At 48.2% G+C, this 10,000-nt stretch overlaps 3 protein-coding genes and 1 long non-coding RNA gene across 8 annotated transcripts in view; 2 read left to right on the forward strand and 2 right to left on the reverse strand.

The window, feature by feature from the left end:
- Positions 1 to 1,299, reverse strand: part of LOC114869108 (uncharacterized) — a 2,936-nt gene extending 1,637 nt beyond the window's left edge. For 4 of the 5 annotated variants that reach the window (XR_008696460.1, XR_008696461.1, XM_029172989.3 and 1 more), the window contains exons 1-3: positions 546 to 1,299; positions 157 to 477; positions 1 to 91 (exon numbers count right to left, since the gene is read on the reverse strand). The exon at positions 1 to 91 is cut by the window's left edge. Coding sequence is in view for 3 of the 5 variants with exons in the window: in XM_029172989.3 (XP_029028822.1) it covers positions 1 to 91; positions 157 to 477; positions 546 to 576 (443 nt within the window). In the remaining 2 variants the exon portion in view is untranslated. The remainder of the gene's footprint in view (positions 92 to 156; positions 478 to 545) is intronic. The other variant, XM_055514019.1, reaches the window with a different exon arrangement.
- Positions 1,300 to 5,084: 3,785 nt separating this feature from the next.
- Positions 5,085 to 5,960, forward strand: LOC114843652 (uncharacterized; the record flags this gene model as incomplete). The annotated part of the gene is made up of 3 exons (XM_029130446.2): positions 5,085 to 5,364; positions 5,438 to 5,683; positions 5,758 to 5,960. Coding segments are annotated over 3 exons (729 nt in total), but the record flags the coding sequence as incomplete, so codon positions are not given.
- Positions 5,961 to 6,443: 483 nt separating this feature from the next.
- On the forward strand, positions 6,444 to 7,843 carry LOC129605079 (uncharacterized). The gene is made up of 3 exons (XR_008696569.1): positions 6,444 to 6,534; positions 6,686 to 6,742; positions 6,821 to 7,843. It is a non-coding gene; the product is annotated as an uncharacterized LOC129605079 (long non-coding RNA).
- A 64-nt stretch (positions 7,844 to 7,907) lies between these two features.
- tfr2 (transferrin receptor 2) overlaps positions 7,908 to 10,000 on the reverse strand; it is a 4,598-nt gene continuing 2,505 nt past the window's right edge. Inside the window, exons 10-17 of the mRNA XM_029171418.3 lie at positions 9,827 to 9,909; positions 9,683 to 9,746; positions 9,540 to 9,607; positions 9,018 to 9,088; positions 8,859 to 8,943; positions 8,458 to 8,682; positions 8,246 to 8,386; positions 7,908 to 8,159 (exon numbers count right to left, since the gene is read on the reverse strand). Of these exons, the coding sequence (XP_029027251.1) occupies positions 7,911 to 8,159; positions 8,246 to 8,386; positions 8,458 to 8,682; positions 8,859 to 8,943; positions 9,018 to 9,088; positions 9,540 to 9,607; positions 9,683 to 9,746; positions 9,827 to 9,909 (986 nt within the window). The 3' untranslated portion in view covers positions 7,908 to 7,910. The remainder of the gene's footprint in view (positions 8,160 to 8,245; positions 8,387 to 8,457; positions 8,683 to 8,858; positions 8,944 to 9,017; positions 9,089 to 9,539; positions 9,608 to 9,682; positions 9,747 to 9,826; positions 9,910 to 10,000) is intronic.

The raw sequence follows: 10,000 nt of genomic DNA on the forward strand, positions 1-10,000 counted from the left end.
GAGGAGGAGCCCGTCCTGTGGGAGCAGTGCAGGGTCACAGCCTCCCCCTCCAGAACCGGCAGGGCGGGCAGGTCCAGGATCACGGCACCAGCTGAGGGACACAGATGCTGAGCTGAACCCGCTCAGCGTGAGCCTCGTGGACCTGTGTGAACTCACCCGTCACGATGATGCTCACTGAGCGGCTCCGCTGCCCTGCTCCGGACTGGCACCAGTGCTCCGGACTGGCACCAGTGCTCCGGACTGGCACCAGTGCTCCGGACTGGCACCAGTATGCGCCAGAGTCCGACGGGTACGGGTCAGTGATGAGGCAGGTGGCGGCATCGCCTCCGTCCCGGGACCAGAAACAGGCTTCATTCACGCTGGTGGACGTGTTCCTCCACACCCTCCACTCTGACACGTCGCTCCACTGCCCACAGACCAGAGACACCGACTCGTACTGGAAGAACTGGGATCTGTTGGGAACCACTCTCAGAGCGGCTGAAGGAAACAGGTCCTTTTAAACGGCGTGGTTCTGGTCAGAACTTAGGCTCCGTGTTCATACTCACCCATGACGGCACACAGGGCTGCGAGAGCCATGACTTCAGGCTTGTGACTCAGTCGATGGCGGCACCTCCTGTTATAAGTGGTGGAAACCACAGCTTCCTGCTGTTACCAAGAACCTGCATGAAGAGAACACACGTACGACGAGAGGAGGAACTCAGGGCGTTCGTCTGGGTCACAGTTTGAGCTCCTGGTCCTGGTCCTGGTCTCAGTCCGGTTCCTCCAGTAGCTGTTTTTCTGAATGTGAGTCCTTTCACTTCCAAAGCTGAGTGTTGTAGCATCAGGACGCTAGACGTCCTGCTAACGACAGGTCTCAGTTTTCACCATTCACTCACAGCAGCTCATGAATCACACATTTATTCATACGCAGTGTTTAATGTGCTTCATTTTATCCATATTAAAGTTTAAGCTAAAACAAGGTTAGCAACACACAACACTGTTACAGTTTCCATTCACTGACTCAGTCGTGGGTGGTTAACTAGAACGTTGCCATGGTTACCAGTTGACTGTAGGTGATGTCATCAGAACCTGTGACACACACACACAGCTTCACATCAGCTGTAGCCGACTGATGATGTGTGTGTCTACACCCGTTAACTGTAACTACTGCTCGTCCTCATGACAAAAAAGGCCACACACATAAGAATTGCTTTTTATGTAAAATACTTACAGTAAAAAACTTCAGACCTGCCTTTAACCATTTAAGTATCATTTCCTGTTTGAATTAGTGCTTGAACCTTTTCTTTTCATTAAATAAATTGTCGGACGATGGGGTTTGGTGGTGATTAGAGTCTTACATATGTGATTAATTGGTTTGACTGCATTTTTATGTAGAGACAGAAACTCCGTCTGGAGACGCTTGTGGTGAAAAAAGCCCCATAGACTTCAATGTAAACCATGTTTTTAAATCTCCCTCCACTCCGCTATAAAACCATGTATTCTGTGACCTCAGCATTTTATCTTGAAGAAGAGTGGTCATATTTGACACTTTGACTGTATTTCACCAGATTCAGCCTGTTTCTGTGTGTGTGTGTGTGTGTGTGTGTGTGTGTGTGTGTGTGTGTGTGTGTGTGTGTGTGTGTGTGTGTGTGTGTGTGTGTGTGTGTGTGTGTGTGTGGCATGTTACTGTTAAAACCTGTTGGTAGTTTTGATGTGTTGTGATGCGTTGTGATGTGTTGTGATGTGTTGTGATGCGTTGTGATGTGTTGTGTTTTGCAGCCAAACGTTTGATTCTGTTGATAACGTGTGTCGTGTTGAGCCTCAGTTTTAGTTGATAAGTGCAGCATTTCATCCTGCTCTGCTCTCACAGGACAGTTAGACTATTCAGATTCAGGTCCAGTTCCATGAGGCTGACCGGTACCATTCATTCAAGGCAGAGCAGCTTCACAGACATCACTGACACCAGCGAAAGGCAGACACCAACCACAGGAAGTCGACTTCCTGCAGGAGGAGGCTGACGGCCCCGAGCTGCTGTTTGGCCCCTGAACACATCACCAGCCACGTTAGAGTAGAACCCTGTGCCCTGAGCTCTGACTGCCAGGCGGCTGGATGCTGAGTCTGGGCTGGAGCTGCTGCAGTGGTGGAGGCCTCCATCTGATCCAGATGCTGAGGCTCAGGCTTCCTGTGGAGCTGCTGCCGATGAGAAGCTGACCTTATAAAATTCAGCACAGGAGGAACTGGATCCACAGCTTCTCCCTCCTTCACTGGAACAACTGGACTCTCCAGGATCAGAACCCGCTGGAAGACGACAGAAAGCAAAATGCCTTTTCAGCAGAAAGGTGAAACTCAGGTGCTGAGTCTATTTCTCACATGTAACTGGGCTAAAGTGTTGTTTCAGGCTGTAAACTCACTGTAATGCTGATGGTGACAGAATGACTGCATTCACCATAAACTCCACTGTCAGAGCTACGAGTCAGCGAGTAACACACACACGTAGTTTTACAGACCTCTGTTTCATCTGATGCTCCAGTCTGCAGAGTTTACCTGATGCCCACAGCTCAGAGACACAGATTCACACTGGAAGAACTGGGACCTGTTGGGAACGACTCTGAAGCTGGAAGAAACCCAGTGGTAACGAGCATCAAACTGTGACTGATGATCAACGGTTTGTTGAAGCTGAACTCAGCAGCGATGCTGCACCGCGTCAGCTCCATCCTGCTCCACTGCTGCCACAGACTGAGCAGCTCCTTCTCACCTGTGTGAACTTTGACCAACACCAGTTTCCTGCTGTAACACCTCAGAGCTGGCTGGAGGTCAGAGGTCACAGCAGAGCCAGTGGGTGGAGTTTGGGTTCAACGTCCTCATCCGTCCTACACCACCTCTACTAAACTACACCACCTCTACTAAACTACATCACCTCTACTAGACTACACCACCTCTACTAAACTACATCACCTCTACTAGACTACAGCACCTTTAATAGACTGCACCACCTCTATACTGGACTACACCAGCTCTCTACATGATTTCACTGTGACCAACACCATTTATAACCTTTTTACATTTATTGTGAGACCCACAGTCATTTACATTATGAACTGCCTGTTTCACCACAGTCCTGGTTCCCCATGTTTACTGTTGTATGATCCTATCAGCACCACCCAGTTCAGACTGAGCTGGAGGTGGAGAGGAAACCAAGATAGAGTCAGTTTTCTCTGAGTTCTGCTCTGAAACCATTATCACCAGCAGCATCTCTGTGCTCCTGTGAAGCCCAGTGATTTATCTGACAACATGGAACCTAAAGGTCATTGGTGTCTTCAGATATGAGCAGTGTTTCATGTCGTCACCTCTGTAGCTTTTGTTGAACAGGAAACTTTATGCGCTGCCTTTAACACACCACATTCCACTTTCTCCCTGTTTTTATTTGTCTCTTTGTGTAAACATGGTCAGTGATGTTTCTATTGCTAGAGTTAAGCACAAACACAGCTGAATGAGCAAAGAACATTTTGCTATCAGTCACAACATCTCTGATGATGATGCATGTTACTGTTCATGTAATGAGGAAACAAATGTTGCATTTAAAGTCTTTGCAGGTAATTATAAACCAGCTACAGTATGAAAACGTTTTTTTTCTTATTAACCGTTGAAATTGTTTTATAGCTTGTGTTTGTGTTCTGTTTCGTGTAGTTAGTTTGACTTTGTCTACGGCTCCACCTCTCCCTGGTCTAGTCTAGTGGTGATAAGAGGAACCGTACACAGTAACGCTGAGCTCTCAGAAACGCAGTCTTCCAGACGCCATGAAGACTCTGCTCTCTGGTAAGTTAAGAACTCACATTTCACCTTCACTCATCCTCTGGTTCTGTCACATCAGCATTAATCCAATAGTCCAATAATATTTAATCAATAACGTATTAACAAATATGATTTTAAAAGGAGAAAGTATCCTACTCATGTGATACAATGAGGACGAAAAAACCCAAGCCTCATTTTGGTAAAAGCGTCTAATAAAAAGTCTACAACTAAAAGCAACGAAGCCATGAAATAAGTCACGATAGGGTCAAAAAGTCAAATTTGTAAAAAATTGTGAATCTATAAAAAGGTTTTTATCTTGTGTAGCACAAAGTATAAAATGAGGCCTTGAGCCTCACATCACACTGAACACCAGACTTCCGCTGCTGTTTCCCCTTTTCTCCTATTGAACTGTATTGTTTGAATATGTGATGTGATGAGTTGACATTTGTTTGGACTACAGCATGTGCACACAGTGTATGTGCTGTTATAAACCTCATTTATTCTTTATCTTCTGTTGCTAAAGGTCACAATTTAATTAAATACAATTTTATACTTTTCCAGGTGTGTCTGTGTTGCTGATGTCTAGATTGACTTTTAGTGAAGGTGAGAAAAAAAAGAGAGAGAGAGAAAACACTGGCACACGTTTATTCTCCAAGGTCTGTCTGTCTTTATCCATCTGTCTGTCTGTCTGTCTGTCTGTCTGTCTGTCTGTACCCGTCTCTCTGTCTGTCTCTAACTTTCAGTCTGTCTCTGTCTGTCTCTAACCCTCTGTCTGTCTGTCTGTCTGTCTGTCTGTCTGTCTGTCTGTACCCGTCTCTCTGTCTGTCTCTAACTTTCAGTCTGTCTCTATCTGTCTGTCTCTAACCCTCTGTCTGTCTGTCTGTCTGTCTGTCTGTCTGTCTGTAACCGTCTGCCTCTAATCCCCTGTCTGTCTGTCATTCTGTCTGTCTCTAACTGTCTGTCTCTCTCTCTCTCTAACCGTCTGTCTGTCTCTAACTGTCTGTCTGTCTCTACCCGTCTGTCTCTAACCATCTGTCTGTCTCTTAACAATCTGTCTGTCTCTGTCTGTCTGTCTGTCTCTAACTGTCTGTCTGTCATTCTTTCTGTCTGTCTGCCTTTCTGTACCCGTCTGCCTCTAACCCACTGTCTGTCTGTCTCTAACTGTCTGTCTGTCTGTGTCTAACTGTCTGTCTGTCTGTCTGTGCCCGTCTGTCTCTAACCCTCTGTCTGTCTGTCTGTCTGTCTCTCTCTCTCTCTCTCTCTCTCTAACTGTCTGTCTGTCTGTACCCGTCTGCCTCTAACCCCCCGTCTGTCCTCCAGTCTCTCTGAACCTCAGTCCGAACCGTCTCCAGTTCTTCAGTGGAGACTCTGTGTCTCTGAGCTGTGTTGAAGGTGGACAGACAGTTGATGGGACGGTGAGAAGGACCAGAGGAGGAACCACTGACCGCTGTGGACCAGCCGGTTCTGACTTTGGCCTGTTCCAGGACTCCTCCTGTGTTCTGGACCTGTTGTCATCCTACACTGGACTCTACTGGTGTGAAACCAGTTCTGGACGGAGCGACCGGGTCCAGATCAGCGTGTTCCACAGAGAAGGTACCGGGTTCTGACGGCTGCTCTTTATTTCTGGCTCTGTTCTCGTCTCACTGTTCGTGTCCCTGTTGTTTAGAGTTTCCTTTTATTCTGGAGATCCCTGCACATCCTGTGACGGCAGGAAGTGATGTCACTCTGCGCTGCAGAAACAAAGATGGCTCCTTACGTGCAGCTTATTTCCTCAAGAACAACGCAGCCACTGGAGACGGGCTCAAAGTCCAGGAGTTGAGCATCAGAGCGGTCCAGCGGTCTGATGAAGGCCTCTACTCCTGTTCTACAGACGTCTCTGAGCCGTCTCCTCAGAGCTGGCTGAGGGTCAGAGGTCAGGACGGTGACATCACTTCCTGTTTAAAGCCTGAACGCTGCTCTGATCCAGGTTCTGCTCTTTTCATACAGAACCTACAGGAACCTCTGCTCCACCCAGTACAACATCTGGAACGTCCCCTCCTCCTGACGTTCCCTCACTTCCTACACATCCTGCTTCCTCTGTCCTAGCTCCAGCAGCTCTGGGTCTAGTGGTTGTACTGGTTCTGGTTCTGGTTCTGGTTGGACTGCTGCAGCTGTGTAAAAAACCAACAGGTTTGAAAGTTTACAGCTAGTCGTCCTTTGATGAGTGAGGCTGAAGTTGTTTGGCTCAGACTGGTTCAACTTAGTAAAACATCTTTTACCTTGTTCTGTTGTCACTTGTTTGGTCAGTAAAGTATTATTATCAGAAGTATTATTATAGTAAAAGTAGCACAAGAATGGTATTATTATCATTATTATTAGTAAAAGGAGCACAACTCTAAACTATACTGTAAATACAGTGTGCTCTGCAGAAAGGTCTGAACTGTGACACACTGATCTCCCCCACAGGAAACCTGCAGCCTGATCACTGCTTTAACCATGTGACCAATGCAGGAAATGCTACCTAAGCAACAGACCAAACAAGAGCCTTAATTAAGACGAAAACAAAGGAAGTCATGTAGGTTTAATGAATGTAAAGAAACTGAGACCAGATATAGAACAAGGCTGTTATGCCAGTAGGACGTGGCCTCTGTTGGAGCCGGGACTGTGCTCAGGTGGAGGTGGAGGTGGTTCTAGTGTGAAAGTCATTACCTGTGGTAGTGAAGTGTGTGTGATGTGTTTATCCTCCAGATGCTGCCTCCTCTGCTGTGACAAGGCACACTGCAGGTACACAAACACACACACACACACACACACACACGCACACACGCACACGCGCACACGCACGCACGCACACACACACACACACACACACACACACACACACACACACACACACATTAAAACAGCTGATGTAGAAGCTCTGTCTCTGTCACAGGTTCTGATGACGTCATCTACAGCCATGTGGTCATTTCACATCAGGGAACGAATACTGGTAACCATGGCAACATGCATGTTAGTAAACCACCCATGACTGAATCTTTAAATAGAAACCATGCTGTGTGTGTTCCAGAGCAGCCACCTGATCCAGATGTTGTGTATTCATCAGTCAGAGTGGGACACAACGAACATGTCTGGATGAACACAACTGGAATCTGACGACGATGAGATGAATGGACGGTACTGCCTTGGGTTAAGATGGTTGGACTCTGATAAAGTGAAGTCAGCTGGTGTTTATGATGCTGATGAGAGTTCATCACAGGTTGGCGGCTCCTCAGCCAGTGGTTTCATGACTGAACGCATTAACACTGTTGTAAACCACAAATTGTTTTTCCTTGGACCTGGTTTGAGCTACTACCAGAATGTTTCCTGCTGCAGAAGTGAGCTTCAACCTTCATGTGACGACAAACAAAAATAACATCGGTACATTCTGAAGGTGGTGTTGTTTCTAACATACTTCATGGTACCTTCACGTTGGTGCCTTTGCAGGAACCATGAAGTGTCGTCCAGCAAAAGTTTTACTAATGTAAAACCAAGAAGCCTCTGGGAGAAAATCAAACCATATAAACTTCTTTTATTGTTGGATATTGTTTTGAGCATCTGTAGTTTTATTTAGCGATTGAAGTTTAAAACAAAGATTTCTGGGTTCAAACAAATATTTAAGAAGAACAGCAGCCACAACTTGAGGTCAAATGTTTAGTTTAAACCACATAGACTTATTGTTCTTTCCCACAAAATTAGGACAGTTTCAAAACATTCAGGAAAACAAAACAGCCAAAGTTTAGCTTCAGTTCCTGAGTAGTTTCTGAAAGGAAAGCGCCCCCTGCTGTCAGAGATCACTCTCTCCCTGAGAAGTCAGTTTGTATGTATTGGGTGTTTGTAGAGGTGTGTAATGTGATGTTGTAATTGCACATTTACATTATGTGTGCGTCAGTGCATGTGTGGTGTTGTTATTTGTGTGTGTTGTGTTGTTTGTATGTCTGGGTGTGTTGTTAGATGTGTGTGTGTTGCGTGTGTCAGTGTGTGTGTGTTGTTATCTCTGTGTGTTATGTTGTGTTGTGTGTGTGTGTGTGTGTGTGTGTGTGTGTGTGTGTGTGTGTGTGTGTGTGTGTGTGTGTGTGTGTTGTTTGTATGTCTGGGTGATGTTATATGAGGTGTGTGCGTCAGTGCGTGTGCATGTTGTGCACACTCCACACATCTCCGCTCAGAGCGTTGGCTGCTCCCTGCAGCGTCCAGGTGAACAGCACCAGCTGGCGTCTGAAGCTCTTCTCGTCGAAGCGTCCGGGGTCAGAGGTCAGCAGCGACAGGTGCTCAGTGAGCGCGCTCAGAGTGTGGCTGCCGCGGCCGTGGATCACGTGGCGAAACGGCGCCTCCACAGCCGACACGTACTGGGACAGGAAGTAGTACTCCACCTGGGAGGACGCGTGGTTGGACAGGTGTTACTAGCTCAGGGCCTGTGATACTGCAGTATGAGTAGTAGCGTTCGCAGTAGGAGTACCTTCATGATGCGGGTGTTGTAGAAGCGGGCGGTGGTCAGGTCATGGGTGTCGCTGTAGTCGATGGCTCTCTGCAGAGTCTCTGCCGCGCGGCTGTAGTCTCCTCTGGCGCTGAAGACCCACTGAGGCGACAGACCTCTGGACTGGACCGGGACACAGGACAGTGAGGACCCGGCTGAGCCTCCAGAACCAGCTGATCCGGTAGTTACGGTACCTGCAGCTCCGCCGAGTGCCTGTTGAGCTGCGCGCTGAGGTGCAGCACCGTCTGAGCGTAGGAGGTGATGCGGAGCGGCAGCACGGGGTCGTGGGCCAACCTCAGCACCATCTCTCCAACCAGCTCCCCCAAACTCTGGCCTGCGGCCCCCAGACGGCCCCCCAGCACCTCCTGCAGGCGGGAGGCGGAGTCCAGCGGCGTGTTGACGAAGGGGTAGGCGCGGTCCTGAGGGGAGGCAGCGCAGGACACCAGCAACTCAGTGTGAAGCAGCATCACTGGTGAAATGAAGCAGGACTAACTGGGTAAAATCTCAGGATGCTGTGATAAAAACCACATTCATCAGAGTCAGTTCTACAGGTCTCTGTTACATGAGACAGTATGACTTGTCTGGTACAGATCACCTCTGAGAACCTGAGCTCCATCGCTGGAACTCCAGCAAACGCCGTGAAGCTGTAGGCTCCACTGTTCAGGTAGAGCGGCTTCAGGCTGAGCAGAGACAGGAGCACAGTTAGACCCGCTAGGCTTCATGCTAACGTGGGTGAGTGGTTTCTGGGTCTCACATCCTCCAGCTGCCTCCCTCTCTCTCAGCCTGGCTGTAGATGGTCCGACCCGCATGTTTAGGATGCTCCACCTGCATCAACAGACAGGACCTGCGTTACAGGGACCCGAGTTCTGAGCCCTGGGGAACAACACTGCAGCACCAGCCAGTGTGTGTCTGTACAGACGTGTTCTGATCAACGCAAGCATCAACCTGCATGTTTTGTTTTTTTTCTCCCTCTTGTCAATTGAGTCATTTCCTGTTTCTTCTCCTGCTGCTTCAATGTAGACAGTCATTCACATCTGGACTCAGTCTGACTCCTTCACCACAACACACTTGTTTGCTGTACTTTGGTTTCTGGAGTTTGTTGCACTGTGTGATGTTGTGGGTCCAGTTCAGCTGAACTTTGTGAGTTTGGTTCATCAGTGGTTAGTTTTTTTGGTACTTTGTGTTGTATTGTTCTTTTTGTTTTGAGTAGTTCCTGTTTGTAATCTTAAAACAGCTGGTGAACTGTGACCTCCAGACAGATGATCTGGACTCTGACCTGTCTGATGGCAGCATCCAGCAGGTCGACCAGCAGGGGGCTCGTGTAGGCCGTCAGCACATCGTCACCTGGTCAACGCACAGACACGCCTTTATCTTTCCTCACTCCACTGAATGAATAGGGAGAGGTTCAGGGACAGTTACCCATGATGGCCTGGTCCAGACTGAAGTAGGCTATGGCCTTTAGGTGCAGCATGGACAGGTAACCCTGGCAACAGGTCAGAGGTCACAGTGTTACCAGTGTAATCACAGGCTCAGACTGCGTTAGGATCCAGCAGACGGACGGACCTCCAGCCACTCAGTGGCTCCAACGTTCCCAAACTCCCCCGCGTCCCAGCTGACAAACAGCAAACTGCGTCTGGGGCTGAAGCCTGAAAACACGTTCAGAATGTAACGACCACCAAAGCACCAAACCAGTAGAAAGCACCCTTCTGTCAAAGTAGGCAGAACCGAGGGTTAAAA

The sequence above is a fragment of the Betta splendens genome, chromosome 2 (assembly GCF_900634795.4).
Source record: "Betta splendens chromosome 2, fBetSpl5.4, whole genome shotgun sequence".
Lineage (NCBI taxonomy): Eukaryota > Metazoa > Chordata > Actinopteri > Anabantiformes > Osphronemidae > Betta > Betta splendens.